The sequence below is a fragment of the Cibotium barometz genome, chromosome 11, assembly GCF_041138505.1.
Source record: "Cibotium barometz isolate CiBa-2024 chromosome 11, ASM4113850v1, whole genome shotgun sequence".
Classification (NCBI taxonomy): Eukaryota; Viridiplantae; Streptophyta; class Polypodiopsida; order Cyatheales; family Cibotiaceae; genus Cibotium; species Cibotium barometz.
This window is the reverse complement of record NC_141056.1, coordinates 24,055,508-24,074,050: the sequence shown is the minus strand read 5'-3', so window position 1 is coordinate 24,074,050 and position 18,543 is coordinate 24,055,508. Positions and strand designations below refer to the sequence as shown.

Sequence of the window (18,543 nt, the reverse complement as noted above, 5' to 3'; positions counted from 1 at the left end):
CACTGTCTGCTCTGTGTGTGGGCATTGAAGTCGCCCGTAAGAAATACTTCCCCTAGTGTAGAATAATGCATAATCTCCTCTGACAGACAAGTGTATGGCGAGGCTCCTATCTCCTCCTCCTGTGGCATGTCCTCTGTAATGACATAGGAGGATCCTGATGGAGAAAAGTAACATAGAGCTATGTATATAACCATGTCCTGTGAGAGCTGTAAGCTGATCCACATGTATCTGGCCTCTGGATCCTGTGCTACCACTCTCAGTCTCCCCTGTAGCTCTCGTCTGAATAGGACTGCTACTCCCCCCGACCCTCTCGAGGTACCCTGGCGTGTGGTCCTCCTGTATGCTGACTCCCACTGGAATCCCTCTACTCGAGGTAGCCCTCTCTCTGGGCTCTGATGTGTCTCTGTCAGAAGTATGATGTCTCTCCCCACCATAACATGCTCCAGTCGTCCAGGCTGCACCCATAGTGAACCATTACAGTTCCATACTGCTATGTGTATCTCTGTCAGTGGCCTGGTCTGTGTCCCATAGGCCCCAAACCGCTAATCCATGGGCTGGCCATCAATGATGACCCGACCATCTCGATAGAAGGCCTTCTTGCCTTCTCTCCTCGCGTGTAAGACTCGTGGCATGCAAGTTCTCCTATGCTCAAGCTGCATCCTCGTGAGATCATCATCCAAGAAAATAGGAGCTCCCTCTAAACCCCGTAGTATAACCCTCTTCCTCATGAAGGTGACCCTCTCCGTCTCTCCTGCAAACTGTAGGATGAGGGCTCGCTTGCGTGTTAAGTCTTTCCCAGCTCTCCATGCTTTGGTGAAGGGGAGAGGGTGCTCTTCCTTGTAGCCGAGCTTCATGCATAGAAGCTGTGCATCTTTCTCGGGAGTGGAGTCGGGTGTCTCGGCTATACCTGTGACTCGAATGTTGAGGCGGCGGGCATGCCTCATCTTCTCCTCCTCAATGGTGGTGTGAATGATTTGGTTTTCTTCCCTTTGAGTTTCCTCTCTCACTTCTTTACGGATGTTCTTCTTCACCACCTCGACCCATCCTGATTGCTTGGCTTCGAGCTTTCCTTCCATGTCCTTTGTGATCTCCTTGGAGATCTCTTCTTTGATGGCCGTGAGAGTGTTGTCATTGATCTCCCCTTCTTCCTTCTCAGCATTCTTGATGGCTACCATTTCCATTTTCAATGCACTCACCTCCTCTTTGAGTGCCGTGTTCTCTTGTTCGAGGTTCGTGACCCGTGCTTCGAGAGCTATGATGTGCTTGTGTAGTTTGTTTTCCACCTCATTGAGGTTGGAATCGGATGTCTTCTTGTTCTCCTTGATTAATGCCTTCATTGCCATCTCGAGGGCCTCGAGTTTCTCTTGGAGACTCGGGGCCATTCCTCCAAATCACTCTGCAGTCCTTCCCACAGGCAGGGAGGAAGGAGAGAGAGAGAGAGTTATGTTTCTGCCTTGGGGGCCTGAGCAAGGGTGGACACACAAAATAATAATAAAAACTGCTATTTTTATATCATTAAAGACAATACAAATGCATGGATGTTGCACAGTCTCTGGCTACTGAGCTTAAATGAAGATGAAATATGTTTGTCAGATAAGAATTGGTTTTTCAGATCAAGAAAGATCAGATTACGAGACTTGTTGTTCTACCTCTTTACCCCCAATTCTCTATCTCAACAAGTGGCTCAAGTCTTCGACTTTTGGAAGAAATTTTCAGGTAAATAAGTTTTGTTAAGACATCATTTACATGCTTTTCTAGTCAGAAAAATGTGTAAATCAGTTTACATGGCAGGGAGGATGAATATCTTGCAAACATGCAGCATACTGTGATTCCATCCTGGTATCAAAGGGAAGGATATGTGAAAGCCATGTCAGCCTTAATAGATCAGGAGCTCAAGACGTTTAAGCAGCCAAATGAGGTACATAAGTTTCTCTCATATTGTGCACATGCACCCACTCACACAGGGTGATGTAATGAAGAATTGTCTTCTGCTTGTTGAGAACTTCTCGTGGTGCTTTTGTATGGCAACCCCAAACCCGAGACCATAGCATCCATCCAAAGCACAAGACAACTGCCACAAACCATTGGAGATTACCTGAACACCCTAGATATCAGCAACCAATTTTTCTCCAACCCAACCATAGCCCCCACAGTTGTGCACCATCTTCGAGCACATGGAGAGTTGAATTAGTGAGAACTCTTGAACAAGAAGTCTTCAGTTTCTTGGACTGCCGAACCCTCGGTGTTGCTACGTTTCATACTAGGTGTGCCAGCATCCCTTGGGGTGGGCATCCCTAGACCCATCTCATGGGCTGGCTCTACCACACAATGATGCATGCCACTTGTTATGGGTAACACTAGTTCACTTATATAGGCCCCATGCCTGCTTTATGGGATTATTGACTGTCAATTGGTTTTACTGCCAATCCCCTGTTACTTGTAGTAAGGATGTAACATTTTGATGGATTGATTACATTCAGTTTGTCACATATCCATGATTTTATTAATTACTCTTGGGTTATATGTGTATGGGTGAATTCATTTTTTGGTCTTACACTTGCTTAGCTTCTTTCTTTTGTTCCATTTCTAATTGGTCGATAAATCCTCACCCACTGGTGAGCTACGTTTTCAGATTTTGATTGTGCATACAAGCCATGTGCTTTTCATATTTTGATTGTGTATACATGCCATCATGTGCTTTTCATATTTTGATTGTGTATACAGGCCATGTGCTTTTCTTTCCTACTATTTAGGACATTTTGGTTGCCTCCTTGGGGCTCTAGTGTGCTCCTCACTTTAGAGAGAATTCATCCAAGGAATAAAGCTAGAAAAAGACCTCAAACTGCTGGGTATCAATAGCCTCCAGCTGTCAATAGTCATGTAGGGACTGGTGAAGTTTGGCATGAAAGAAAGAATAAGCATCTAGAGAAGGCTGGCGAAACATAATATGGTTCCTAGCCTTCCAAAGAGTCCAAAGTGCTCGATATCTCATCCATATCATGAAAATGTCAAATCCAGCCATGCAAGATGGCAAAATACCAAAAATCTAGAAGAGTTTTCCTCCTTTGAAGGATGGAAAATGTCCTTGGAGATTATGAGTTGGTGCTTGCAAGAAAGTCCTGGACTCCGTGCAATGCAAGATGTGGAACAGACTCTGCATGTCGTCCACATCTACAACATCTATCATTGGAGATATGTCGTTTTGCCAGAAAAGTGGAAATTGGAAGTATTCCCACAAGGCATCTCCATAAGAATAGATGCTCTTTGAGAGGTAGCTTACAATCCCAGATTAGTTGAAGCCCTTGTTTCCACCATTTAGTATTCTTATGCATTCCCCATAAAGTACACATATCTCTCTCTCTCTCTCTCTCTCTCACACACACACACACACACACACACGCGCGCGCGCGCGCGCACGCACACGCTCACATAAATATACATATACCTACACACACACACACACACACACACACACACACACACACACACACACATCACACATACATCTATGTGTGTGTGTGTGGCTCCTCCATTGGGAGGTTTCCAGTAATATAACGTATTACAAAAAAAAAAAAGTGTGTGGTTTGTCGATCGAGTTAATAAGATTCGGCTCCTCACTTAGACAACCCATTGGTGAAAACAAAATCTAAAGAAAATCTGGCATAGTAAATTGCCACTCAAATTTTATGACAATGCTTGTTGGGACTGGGGAGTGCTCCCAATTGGAGAATTTCTTGAAAAAAGATACATAGCTGGTGCAAAATTCCCTTCTTGTCGTTGCATTAAGGAAACAATGATGCATCTTCTTTGGTCTTGTACGTAGACCAAAAGTTTCCTTCGACAAATTTCACATTCTCCTCAACTTAGATTTCCAAGGTATTCCTTCTCTAGATTTTTTTCTCTCTTTGGCACGTGGCCTTCTAGATTGGATCATGGAGAACCCTTTCTAATCTGGACTAGATATTAGGCTTTGCAGACAATATGGCATGCAAGAAATCAGTTGGTTTTTTCATTCCGTAAGGATTGCACGTTATCACTACTTTCATCAATCCTTGAGTCAGTCTTTGTTTGACCTGAATCAGATTGATGATGGCCAGTTGGCTTTGTTTTTTAGTGTTTTTAACTTTTGTGACTGCTATTTAAGAATTTTCCCTCTTTTTTGAGGACTTCTTACTTTGTACAATGAAGCAATAGAACATAACTTTTTACAAAAAAGAAAACTGTGTGTGTGTGTGTGTGTGGAGATTTTCTGCAGGTAAACATGCTTGTAAAGGAGGTAAGTAATTCTAATAAAAAAACCATATGATACACATTTTGAATGATGCTCTTTGGTGTGGTGACACCTCCAGAATGCACATCAATACATGCTCAGTTGTATGAAAGTAAAGTTAAACTCTATATTCTGTCTATATTTAGCACTGTTTTTGAAGGCTTTATAAAATTACAGGTAGTTATATTCTTCAGTGCACATGGAGTGCCACGCACGTATGTTGAGGAGGCTGGTGATCCTTACAAAGATGAGATGGAGAAGTGTGTAAGACTCATAATGACTGAGATAAGGAAGAGAGGGATACATAATAAACACATTCTTGCTTACCAGGTGAGCCTTCTTTCTTTCCTTGTTTGTAGTGGATGCCGTTAATCAAGTGCTGCCGTCAGACCCTTGCACTTGGATCTATATCTTTATGTTTCTAAAGCCTCTATTGTGGCTTATTTGAAGTGGATGTCTTTTTGTAAGTATTACTAGCGGGGGAGTCTGTGGCCAAGCCACAGGTGAGACATAAAATCTTTGAAAGAGAAAATATAATTAAGGTTCTTGAAATTTTCTATTTAAAAGATTTTGCGAGGGAGTCAAAGGTGGAAAGGGGGAGGATTATCCACTTGCAAACCAAATTTTCTATTTAAAAGATTTTGTGAGGATTCAAAGATGTAAAAGGGGAGGATTGTAAAAGATTTATCCACTTTCAAACTTTGCTGTTCAGTCTAATTACATGCAATGTACTACACATGCATACGCACCCACACACAAACACATGCATGAGCACAAACGTAGGCACACATGCGGGATACACATACACAAATACACATGTGCCGTGCACACATGATCACTTGCAATCTCATCTTTCTCCAGTCAACCTTCGTGTTGCCTTGGCTATGCTTCACCTGCAGCAGCTGATGCCCACACAGCACATCGTGTTGTATAGCCCACACGGACTACTTGAAGATGATGATCAGCTGCTACAGAGAAACGTCACCAAACTCTGCATGCTGCCTTGCACGATTACTTGTGCACAGCCAATCAAAGTTATAGCTGCCTTGTGTCGTGTCAAGCTTTGATACCATATGTTAGTGTGTACAGCCTTTGAGTGCAGTGATGGTGACGGCCAGGCAGTAGTGATGATGGGATAGGGATGAGAGAAAAACGTGCAGAGACAGAAGATTATTAACACGGGATTAAGGAGTTAAGCACATGTTTATTATGGGGATTATTATAGGACTAATGGGTACAAGAATCCTGGAGTAAAGCATGATTTATCATTAAAGTGATAATCTCTCATGAAGAGACTAAAGCCATTACATCATTTTGGCAAGTATATGCCACATATATATAAAGGATTATATAGCAAGTAAATGGTCTCTAGACACGTGTACTCTTTCTACAGATAGCTTGTGTATAACTTCCTAAATAATGCTCTACTAAGGTCTAAGGACCTTTTATTGGATATTGATTATGTGCCTCTTGCGAATGTCTGCCCACCTATCTGAAATAATAGTGCATCCAAACTCCTGCCAACCTGCTTTCACAGGAGTGAGCGCCTTGTCTATCAAGGCCTTCTGCTCATCCAACATGGATGTACGCATCTTCGTATACTCAAGACCTGTCCACGTCTCAGTAGGCCGTACCTGCGCAATTGCTTTCACCATTCTTTTCCATTGGTCTCTCCTTAACACATTGAAGGATATATTACACTCAATAAGAGCACGACAAATCTCCATTTCTGCCACCCTTTGCCGCTTCTTTACCCAAGCTTGTGATGAGATACAAGAACGCAGAGTGGATTGCTTTGATGCCTCCCCTGTACGTAGCCATCTAAAATCAGTGTAATGATGAAAAATGGTGTCTTCTCACACATCTCAGGGAACCATCCTTATTTTGGCGAGGCATTATGGCAATTTTGCTTGATTAGATGCCACAAGTGGTTCAATCAAGGATTCTTAAGAAATTGAAGAAGAGAAGGTAGAAATTGGGAAAGATTTAAGACATTGAAGGATGGTGTATGAAGAAAAAGGAAAAAGAAGAGAGTAGAAGAAGAGAAAAGGAGAAGAAGAGCAAGGGAGAAGAGGAGGAGAGAAGAAGAGAAACGAAGAAGAAGAGGAGAAAGAAGAAAGGAGGAGTACATGTGAAAGAAGTAGAAGAAGATGGAAAGGGAAGGAGGGAGGTAGGGAAGAAGAGGGAAGGAAGGTGATGAGGAGGATATGGAAGAAAAACAAAAATAAAAAAATCCTAGAAAAATCGCGGGGGGTGGGGGAGGGGAAAGAAGAAGGAACTTGAAATCTGGGCGAAATTGCCGTTCTGGAGAGGTTTCGAGGTTTTTAAAAACCGTTTTGAAGTTTCGAGGTTTTGAAAGCTAGAAACAAGTTTTTTTGTTACTATGGATGGTAAACTCCTGGATGTGTCGCATAAGAACAGGAGACCCCATCAAGTAATCGACTCTACGTGTGCGGCCATTGTGTGGAAGCAGGTGAGGCTGTCCGATGATTGCTAAGGGGACATCCTGTATATATCAACTCCTCATGCACGACACCCATCTCTAGGAAGCTTCTACCATAGCTAGTGATATGCTTTGTGTCCACTACGGTCCGCTGTATCCCTTACTCTATATGATCCATCTTCAAGAGTATCACTGGTTTTTCATGGAAGTAATAAATATGTACCTTTGTTCCGGCTGCCTGAGCATTGGAGTCACCCAATAGGAGGATGTCTCCTTTTTGAGCGAACTCCACAATACCTTCAAAGAAAAAGAGGGGCATATGGTGATGTTCATCTTGTATAAATCCTATGCAAAAGTTCATCTCTCGTGGAAAATGACGCACCGCATTGTGTGGAATCCGAAAGGTTGGCAAGGTTAGGCGTATCAACGTGAATTTGACCTCCTTGTTCCGCTTGTCTACATTTGTTCACCTTTTTTTGGGGTAATTTTTAGCATTTTTAAGGAAAAAAAAAACAAAGAAAAAGTCTATTCGCAATGTAAAAGTTGAACAAAGCAAATGAAAAACAATATGGTTGCTTTCCTCAAAGTCATATGTTCAAGTCAAGAGCTTACCTTAGCCTTTGCCGAAATAAGTGTTGTTTGGTCTTGTCTTTGAGCCGCAAATGCAACTTCCTAATGTGGGTGTGCTAGCCCGTCTGTTGTGTCCTCACACGGAATGATCCATGGCCATGGGTTGAAGGAAGAGCTCTCTTTGCCTAGATGGAGGCAAGAAAAGAATGGCCTTTGCGGTGGTTCTCTCTCACAAGCGGTGGATGGAATAGAAGCTAATGAGAGGGAAAAAACTATAAGCAAACCTATTCAAGCAAGCAAACCATTTAGCACAAGCAAGCAAAGAAGAGAGAGAGCTTACAAGTATTCTATTGCAAGGGAATGAATGTGTCTTGCTTAACGTAAATATTGACTTATATACAAATGACTAGCTTTCACACTAGGCCAGACAAAACTAACTCCATTGGTACTAGTTCTAGTCCTAAGCTTTCCCATTTATCACTTTTCCGTTTGGCATTAAGCTAAGGGTAAGGCCGCTTTATAAAGTCTAGCACCGTACCTTATGCAAATGAGGACTTAACTAACCTCTGCTTCCCCAAAATTACGGGTATGGTCCCTATATGTGGACTCCCATGTGTACCTTGACACCTCGGGTAGTCCTCTTTCAGGGCTTTGATGTGTGCGTCACGTGTGTATAAAAAACTGCATCTCTTCCTGTGTATATTTGTGCAAAACCTCCTGGATCTGACCATAGGGTGCCATTTCAATTCCAACACACACACACGCAAAGAGAGAGAGAGAGAGAGAGAGAGAGAGAGGAGAGGGGGGGGGACTACAATTTTTAAGAAAATATTTAGGTGAGGCTAATTTTCAAATGCTATAAGAAAGAAAAACTAAATCAATTCGTTTAGTTTCTATACCATAGTAAAACACGTTTTATTATTCAAACAATTTATTTGATATGTATTAATTAAATGCCACTGACGTGGCATTTAATTATTACAACCTTAGAAGATGAGTTTCTCCCACCCCTTCCCTCTCCTCCTCTCTTTCCCTTCCTCTACTCGTTGAGGGAGCCCTTTGAAGCTTTTTTAGAGAATTGTGGACCTTAAATAGAAAGGATATGGGTGAAAGCATAAAAATAGAAACGATATCGAGGGTCATCATTTTATTGCCATAAATAGATAGGATTGCAAATAGAAAGCATCTGGGTGAATTTATGTAAATAGAAACGATATGGGGAGTCATCATTTTATTGCCTTAAAAAAAGAGGAAATGGGGGTCCTCATTTCATTGACTAAAATGAAACCTTAGAAAAACACACTTATTCTTGAAAATCTCACATAATATATTTAATGGAAATGCAAAAAACATTTTGGTGCCATATTAAAACACGTTTTAATATAATCCTTTATTATAGATAGATAGATTATCAAATTCTTGAGCTCAAATCTAATTATTTCTGTTTTTGTACTTTTGATAGAGTCGGGTTGGACCTATAGAATGGTTAAAGCCTTACACAGATGACACAATCAAAGAGTTGGGCCAGAAGGGGGTCAAAGGTCTCTTGGCTATTCCCATCAGGTTAGTTTGCTTGCTACATCTTGCCATCATTAAAGCTCCATGCAAGAGGTCTTGAGATTGATAAATGCAATGCTTGCCTTTGGTGGCTTTGCAGCTTTGTTAGTGAACACATTGAGACGCTAGAGGAAATCGATGTCGAGTACCGAGACCTTGCTTTGGAGTCAGGGATTACAGAATGGGGCCGTGTGCCTGCGCTTGGATGTGAGAAGACTTTCATATCTGACCTTGCAGATGCAGTCATTGAAGAACTACCTAATGTGGGAGCCATGGACGTGCCTACCAATCGTATTGTATGGACCATCTCAAGAACGTTACAGGATTATTTTCTGCCCCATGGAGGAAGAGCTTGGATGGAATGGCTATCTGGGGGGTAGGAAAGGCCTGGATGCCATTTTAAGCTTACAGAGTACATGAGTTCAAAGGCTTGAATACACATGCTTTTACACGACTTACATAGGTTCAAGAAAGCACACCATACAAAATGTCAATTCACATAAACACACTATTCGGATATCTAGTTGGCTGACTTTGTAGAATTGTGATTATTATTGATAACACACTTCTTTTAGCTTTTCATGTTATAGACTGACAGAATATTGGATAAGATACCTTTCCCATGGCCCAACTAACTGGGCTGCTGGACCCACAACTGCAGCTAATGTCATCTTGTCTTATGCAGTAGCACTTACATTGCATTAAAGTGCAAGTTGTACAATAAAAAGTTTACTATGCTGATTATGGCGCTCAATCACATGGAGTGCCTTATACAAACTGGACAAACAAGTTTTTCCCTTCGATATACATACTGAGTCTTATGCAGTTGTAGATGTTTGTGGGGGTCTATTGATTGGGGCAATAGTGGATTGGAGTAGTCACAAAGGTCCTAAAAAAGTGTGAATAATTAGAATATATATATATTTTGTTTAGTAAGGAGCTTACACCATTTTGTGAAAATATTAGGTGTACAGCAGGATAGGAATTCAGTGGAGTTACTTTTGAAGACAGGTGGTAGCACTGTTGTGCCCCTTGATTCAAAGAGTTATATTGAAACTCTAGGAGGTATTTGGAGGCTTGTGCCTTCTCTTTATCTTGCTATGTGACAAGGCTACACAATCTCGTATGCTCCTTAATTCCAATCTTGCCATACTACTCTCACTACATCAAAGCCAGATTCTCATGACTCCATAGACCATGAAGAGTAATGTAGCATATCTGGTTATATTGTTTGTATATGGGCTCCACCGATCCATGATGATTCACAGTTGTATCCAGACACATGCACACTTTTTCTTTTGTTTCTTTTCTTCCGATGACCGGAAGAACACAGTTGTATTATTTTTTGTCTCATAGGCCGACTTTGGCCTCTCGTAGACGTTAATATATCTTTCTCTCTCTCTCTCTCTCTCTCTCTCCTCCCTTAAAATGATGTGTGAGGTGGAGAGAGAGACTAGGATCCCCAATCACCTAATTCCAATTTTGCCTTACTTTCAACAAGTCTCCAAAACACACGTCTTTGTATTCAAACTCTCCAAAATAAACTAAAAACTTAGCAACTTTTCAATGTCAATGGTTATGAGCTATATCATAGGCCTTGTATGCCTATCTAGTGGATTTGATTAGTAACTAAAGTCTTTAAAAAATTCAAGGAGTTTGTAGAAGAGAGTCTCAACAACTATATTTTTTCTCCTCGATTATACTCTTTGAAATAACTTGACTCCAATCCACCACTTGGCTCTATTAAAGGCCTTGGATATGCCTATCTATTGGATTCGATTATCCGCTAAAATATTAGATAATTGCAAGGTTTTAATCTATTTTCAGGAGTTTATAGAAGAATATTTTTTGGAAGATGTGGGTTGTGTAGTTGAAGATCAAGCTCTTCTACTTCTACTTATTCTTTGGACATTTAAAGAGGAAGGAGATGAGAGTATCTTTCACCATAGATTTGTTGTCTTCTTTCTTTGTACATTATTGCATCTCTTTTTTCTCATGTTGGTCATCCAAATTGATCAGGTCAAGATAAACCATCTTTGCTCTTCTAGCTACATTTTGGTGTCACCTTTTGTTGAGGTGATTAATTTGGACGACTAACAAGAGGGGGAGAAGTAGCAATTTGTGAGCGAAGAAGAGAACAAATGTATAGCTAAAAGATGGTAGACTTCTTCTTTTAATGTTTGAAGAAGAAGAAGAAGAGACAAGAAGCTCTTCTTCATTAGGTAACATAGTGTAAAGTGGGTCCATTTGAATATATATAAGGAAAAAACTTTGATGGAAAATAGAAATTTCTTCGTGCTTGGTATTAACCACTCCATAGGATAACATGGTTTCACCTACTTGACCTATCGTAAGGTGCTTTCTCATCTTACTCGCTTGAACGGGCAGTTATCTTTTGTACGACGTTGGAACATATAAAGCAGACCTACCATGTGCTTAATGTCAAATGGGAAAGTCCTATGGACTTTGCGTACAAGTTTCTTAAGACTACTAATAGAGGCTAGAGCATTTTTAAGTTTGACCAGCCTAGTGTGAAAACTAGTTATTTGACAATAAGCAATACACAATCACTCCCTTGTAATAGCTCCCCCTCTTCTCTACTCTTGCTTGCTTGTATGCATGATTTTGAAGCTCGTAAGTCTTTGATGTTGTTGCATTGAGCCAAGGAATAGCTTAGCAATTATGATTAGGAGTAGAATTCACTCTGAAAACAAGAGTATTAAGCTCGATTAGGTGTGGATTAGAGTTAGATACGTAATTTTTGTTTATGCATTGTTTGAATTGGTGGCTTAGAAGCATGCAAATCCAATAAAAAACAATCACTTACTTACATAATAACCATTAACTAGGATTACAACCCTTACCATCCCTCCATCAAGTCTCAAAAATTCTTAAAGAAATTGAAAATACCAGGCCAAATGAGCTTAGGTTGGGAGACGTGAGCCCACAGTGCCTCGAAAAAGGACATGAGTCAAACATGCGTTAATACATGTGTGCTTGGAGAAGTGAGCCGTGAGCCTGGAGACATGAGTCTAGAGTTAGGTATACCTACTATTGTACTAACCAATAATTAGTACCTTAAAGACTTGTAAGGATGTACCTACTTATATCCTTTAAGGATTTTTTAATCATACAATTTGTATGAGAATTATTGGGGCATTAAAGAGTACAATTATTGCCCAATCAACCGTGTCATAGGCTTATTACATGAAGCTCTATACCCCAGATTGGCCTATTTCATAAAAATAAAGTATGTGAGCCTTTTTTAAAGAAAAAAGGTGTGAGACTACATACATGTGCATGCAGACGTGAGTATAGAGGCATGAACCTAAAGACATGATCCCAAAAAAGACATGATCTCAAAACTAAAAAAGGTATTTTTTGTGCTACAAAATAAAAAAACGTTTTTAAGCATGAGAAGAACGAACGTGTCTAAAATTAGTTTTAGACCTGCTTCAAGAAGCACTAGAGACTGTTTAAACCCTTGATACAAACCCAATCTAGACTAATTGTTAGAAACGACAATACAGTTGACTATAGTGCATCACCCATTAAACAGCCATCCACAGCAGAGCGCTCCCCAATTAAGAAGACAAAACTCCTTCAGATCTACCTCAAGGGAGGAGCTTTGGGACAAGATAAGCCAACTAAATGTAGATGTGAGTGGAGGAACAACATGACATTTAGAAATAGAAGTCGTCACTCATGATCCTCCAACCTATATTCACCATAATTGGCTCTATAAACGTCATAAACTTCATGAAAAGGACATTAAATCTATTTATTTTTAGGTGAAGCTCTTGTGCAGGAGCAGGAGTAGGATCGGGAAACTCAAGGTTTTCTCCCTTAGGAAGCGGTCAAACCATTTCAAACGCCATAGTGTTTCAAACATTTGGTGTCAATCTTGCCCTGGGTTTGACCATGACCAACTAGTAGCCCAACAATTGCAATTACGGTAATCAAGACATGTCTCTTTTGTTGTTGTACCATTAGGGGGACGAGTGTTCCCCCAATACAAGTGCACACAACACACTCCCACTCTGCATAGGAGCTCATTATTGAAGCGGCTTCACCATGGAACCAAGCTCGAGTTCTTCTCCATTTGAACAAGGAACATGGAACACAGGGAAGGGTAAAGAGTCAATGTGCAAGACTACCTCAAACCATAGGGATCCATAAGGGCATTCACATAACATGTCCTTGCAAACAACATGCGAGCTTGTAGTCTCAAAGCTATGCCGACAACATAGGACAAATGCCATTGGAAAACCACACAGCCTAACCCCATGGGGCAAGAAATCCCATGCCCTAAAACAAAGTGTTTTGTGTAACCACTCCCTTCGTTCCATCGCCCATGCGAATATACAAAAGACATGCTTATGATGGTGTTTGAAATGGAAAGGGAGGTTGCCACAAACATAATACCCAGAGGCTCAGAGTTAGCAAAACAAAGCCAACCTCATCTCAAGGATGATGACCAAATTTGATGGAACTAATCTAGAGAAGTTCGATCAAGTTTATGAGGCCATGGGAAGGATTGATGATCCCACTAAGATTTGTTCATTTGGACTTTGCCTTGAAGGCAAAGCAAGCCACTAGATTAGGTCTCTAAACCCACATGAAAAGCTAGCTACGAGGTCTTGAGACACACATTTATAGTGGGATTCTCGCCCAGTGGAGCTGGATGGAGCCACATTACATCTACAACCTCAAGCAAGAGGAGGGTGAAATAATGCGGGACTATATTGCTAGAACCAAGTATCTTCACAATGTTAGGTGTATCCCATGAGAGATTAGATGACTTATCGCTCATTGATTGATTTATGATTTGTCTCAAGGGCAAGAGGCTTCATGACCACATCTATATAGTCTAGACACTACATCTTCAATGAGTGTTGCCGTATCAACAGACCTAGTAGCTAATCGCCAAGACAAGGATGTAGAAGTTATCCACCCGAACCAAGACAAAGGATGTAGAAGTTGTCCACACAAACCAAGACATAGGGGATGCATCATTCAAAGAATCCAAAGTTAAGGGTGTCCCACCAGCACCAACTAGTGTCCTAGTCAAGGACATGAGCATGGATGAGTTGGCATAAAACTAGATCAACCATTTAGGCTAGGAGTGGTGGCAGGGCTCACCCCAAGGGCAACTTCAAGGCCAACCCCAACCAGTTCCTTAAGTTGTACACCCACACTTATTTCCACGGAGAGATATGGTTTGGTGTTCAATTTTCCACTAAAATCATACAAGTACGGAGTGTCCTATGCTGAGGCCTTGACGACTATAGTATTCTGCTCATTGTTGTAGCCCCATGGAAACCACAATATAACTCATTATTGGTACTAGAGGAACCTGGCACCATAACCTATACTCCCGACGCCAAAGAAACAACTAGCCCTACCACTCATACCAAATGCTTTCATAATCCAGTTCCCATTTATGAGAACCCTATACCGAGAGGTATGTACAGACTGCCACCACCAATGCCATACCCACATCCGATACCACCCTAACTAGTTCCTCTTGAACTCAATGGTATAACAATATTCGGTGACATTACCAGAAGACCTCGAGATTCCAAACTAGGAGAGCTATGAATCATATGAGCAATACAATCTAGAGAAACCCCCAACCATTGACTATGCCTTCTTACTCGAAGCTATGGTGCAATAAAGGGCAAGAGACTTCAATAATATGTCATGCAGGCCACTGACTATGCCTTCTTGTTCAAAGCTATGGTGCAATAAAGGGAAAGATACTTCCATGATATGTCATGCACACCACGTCTTCAAAGTTTCTAAGGGCCTGCACTATGTTGTTGAGTGTTCTCATATAGAGCCGTCGCACACCAAGTATCCCAACTCCATCTTCAAATCCAATGCCAAATCCCAATGTCATTCTATATGGAGGCACATGTTACAAATGTGGATTCAAACATGCTTTTACTGATTATCCCAACAGAGGGACAATAATCCCACATGTTACAAATGTGGATTCAAACATGCTTTTAGCGATTATCCCAACAGAGGGACAATAACCCCATTGGGGTTGGAGCATCAGCCACTTCAATGAGTCTTAACTTGTTATTCATACAATACCCCTTAATGCCATCAGATTAAGATAAGGGCAACGCTAACAAGGCAGCTAAGAAGTAGAAAGCTCAAGCTTCAATCTCAAAACCAACCACCAAAGATCTTGAGGCATAGGTCCCAAAGGCTATAATAGCCCTTGAAAAGGATAAAGAATCAAAACTAGAGGTCCAAAAGAAGAAAACCTTGAAGATCCCATGTAGAAACACAATGCACGATCGGTTGCCAAGGGCAACAACATTGTGACCACCATTGAAAGATTTGGATGATAGCTCTAAAAGCTCTCTCCCTCGCGAGAGACAACTGGTGATCTCCCACTCAAACGAGCTCTTCCCAAAGAGAACACTATCCTTTCAAAGAAACTAAAAGAGTAACCCAATCTCGCGTTGGAAAAGGAGCTAATGAAACTGTTGAAATATTTGATGTACAAGCTTAAGGATAAGAGGAAGAGGTAATGGAGGTGTGAACACACTCAAATAAAGTGGGCATGTGGGTGGAAAAGGGATCTAGGGTTAGCTGAACCCTACCCCTTGGTAGAGCCTATATAAAAGGCAGAAGACCCTACTTTTTGTAAGAAGAACAAGAACAACTTGGAGGAGAAGGGTAAGCCAACTTTGGAGTGGATGAAATAGAAAGTAATACAAATCTCTAAAATCATCATCATGATCATGGTCTGTATCCATCAATGGAATCTATATATAACATATATCCAAAGATATGTCAAAATCTCTAATCACTGGATCTATGAAAATACCCAAATCAAATACAAAGCTCTCTAGATCCATTTGCATAATCCTCTCTCTCCTACGAAGTCTCACCTCAACAAAATCATCGCTATGCTCATATGCAATGCCTGACTACCCACCCAAGTATATGCACTAAACCCAAATGAATGATTCCAGGCATGCTATGGGGGCTAGGAGTAGAGATAGAATCATAGATATCTCCATGAATAGAAGATTAGAAAGAGTATCTAGTACTAGAAACACAAGTCTATGCTCCTCATCCACTATCGTATGCTCATCAACATGTGAAGTATCATGTAGTACTAAAAACTCTGGGCTATACTCCTCATGCACTATCATATGCTCATCAACATGTGAAGTATCATCATACCGAATCTCACACACTGCAATGGATGCATCACTAGTCAAGAGCTGATCCCCATGATAGTCTAATGCATCACTATCTCCTAATGCATCACTATGATCTGCTGGAAGGTAGGTAGACATATGCGTATCATTAATTACAATGCTCGGAATGCTCACTGCTATCCCTCTCATCAAGATCATGCCCACATGATCTAACTCACACACATCACTCTCACTCTCACTCTCACTATCACTATCACTATCATCATATGTGAATGTGTTAGTAGCAATATGTGCTCGTGTATCACTATCATCATGTGTATGTGTGTGCAATACATCAATATCATCATGTGTATGTGTGCACGATACATCATCATAGGTATGTGGGTGTGATACATCGTCATCATCATCATCTGTGCCAATGTCGATGCAATATACATCCTCATGAATATAATCATGACTACTCAAGAATGTACGAGACTTGAACAAGTGACCATAGGAGTCATCCCAATTGAGAAAAACCGATCCATGTGCCTCCAAGAAATATCTCAATGACCAACAGTCAAAGGATCATTGAATGTGCCAATCTCTCTCATCACATAGATGATGAACATGTATAAACAATAAACTCCGTACTTCCATCCTCCATCTATGGCCTGAATGGACTATCTCGTCATCACGTGAAATAGATGATGAAGGATCCAATGGTCAAAGTTTAGATGCCCCAAATGTATGCACAAAGTCGCCAAAAGTGATGTATAATCTGATCATGTCGGGTAATCCATGGTACTGCATACGAAGTATCCCAACTAAGAATCTAGCATCACACATGCGTCCCCTCAATCATCAAGAGCCACAAGAGGATGTCGTCGCCAAAGAAAGAAACTTACCATGGTGAGTAATAGAGGGGTAATAGTAATAAATCATGTCTACATGCGAACACTACCCAATGCTCAAAGCATGTGAACAATACCCAATGAAAGCTCAAAGTGAGTGAACACCCCACAAAAATGTACTCATGTGTGAACAAGGCTCATAATGCGTAAAAAAAAACATGTGAACAAACCCCAACAAACCCAAAAATGTCTCAAAACGCTCCACAAATGCTAAATGTATGAATCACACCTCTTCACAAGTCTCAAGTATATGAAGTAAGCCCACCATGTGCTAAAAATAGCACCCACATTACGGAAGGTATGTGAATAAACCAAAACAACTTCAAAAGCATGTAAATGTTCCCTAAGGTCCAAACATGCATGAATGGGTAAGGCTGGACAAAATGTGGATGGGCCTGATGGGAATGGTATGAAAGATGGGAAAATGTGAAAAGGTTAGGAGAAGAAAACCTAAACGTTAAAGACCCTTTCTTCTTTTTTTACTCACACACATTTTTTCTTTCCCCTGTCTAGCTGCACCAGCTGGCCTAGGCACATGAAATGGAAAGCTCAATGATTTCTACTGACCTCAGAAATGTCTGAATGTCCTCTGTGCAAGCTGCAATTCTGAGTGGAGAGGGGAATGAGAAGGTGCAGGACCTGCTTCTGCTTGATGTGACTCCGTTGTCCCTTGTTCTAGAAACTGCCCGAGGAGTAATGGCTGTCTTCTTGAATCCTCGCAACACAACCATTCCCACCAAGGAGCAGGTGTTTTCCACTTACTCAGACAAGCGCGGATCAGAACCAGAGATAATAACTTGCTGAGGAAGTTCGAGCTCTATGGAATCCCGCCTGCCCCCAGAAATGTGTAGTCCTAAACACTTGCAAAACCTCCTTTGCGATGATTGAACGCTTGTTGTAGAGAGAAAGCCGCTGTTAACTCTGCACTTCTCTCACTGTTGCTTTCTTTGCTGAAGCAAACGATGGCCTCAGATGAAATGAAAACCTTCAGTGGCCTTGAACTCTGCTTGTGCACAGGCGGCTGGTTGTTTGTTGAAGCATTCACTTCGCTTCTTCACATTAACTTGATGCCACTTACAAGCTTGGAGGAATGCAACCAGAGCTTGTTTTGGCTTCGGCTAAGGATGGGACCTCTATTTCTACAAAGACTCTTCTGGCTTTTTCAGTATTGGTTGGTGGCAGCTTTTCCTTTGAACAGCTAGCTTGTGACAGGAAAGGACATACATCTGTTTTGGAGTCTTCATGTACAAATTTTAAATAATGTGACTTTTGTTTGCTAGAGCACATTTGCTACCAATTGTTTGCCTTTAATCATCAATCTTTTGCAAGCATACATGCTTATTCCATGCCATGTCTTCCATTAACTATACTTTTCAGCATCTCCTCCTTGCTTGTTGAGCCCCACGAGGCTATGATGCTTGCCCTTGTTGCACTCCAATGGTGCTGCAAATCACTGTATGAGAGTTGTTGTAGCTCGATGAAGTGACTATGTGAGAACTTGCTACTGCTGTTGTCAGAAGCTCAATTAGCTCAATAAAGAGACTTTGTGAGAACTTGTTGTTGCTGGTGTCGAGTAGACTGCTCAGTCTTGTGCTCGACGATGTTATACAGAGTTGGCCACTT

At 41.2% G+C, this 18,543-nt stretch overlaps 1 protein-coding gene and 1 long non-coding RNA gene across 2 annotated transcripts in view; both read left to right on the top strand.

Moving 5' to 3' along the window:
• The window catches only part of LOC147633934 (uncharacterized), a 60,486-nt gene extending 50,817 nt beyond the window's left edge, over nucleotides 1-9,669 (top strand). The window contains exons 6-10 of the mRNA XM_086805003.1: nucleotides 1,613-1,716; nucleotides 1,792-1,918; nucleotides 4,448-4,600; nucleotides 8,746-8,846; nucleotides 8,941-9,669. Of these exons, the coding sequence (XP_086661129.1) occupies nucleotides 1,613-1,716; nucleotides 1,792-1,918; nucleotides 4,448-4,600; nucleotides 8,746-8,846; nucleotides 8,941-9,220 (765 nt within the window). The 3' untranslated portion in view covers nucleotides 9,221-9,669. The remainder of the gene's footprint in view (nucleotides 1-1,612; nucleotides 1,717-1,791; nucleotides 1,919-4,447; nucleotides 4,601-8,745; nucleotides 8,847-8,940) is intronic.
• A 7,970-nt stretch (nucleotides 9,670-17,639) lies between these two features.
• On the top strand, nucleotides 17,640-18,201 carry LOC147633933 (uncharacterized). The gene is made up of 2 exons (XR_015266950.1): nucleotides 17,640-17,765; nucleotides 17,877-18,201. It is a non-coding gene; the product is annotated as an uncharacterized LOC147633933 (long non-coding RNA).
• The last annotated feature ends 342 nt before the right edge of the window (nucleotides 18,202-18,543 follow it).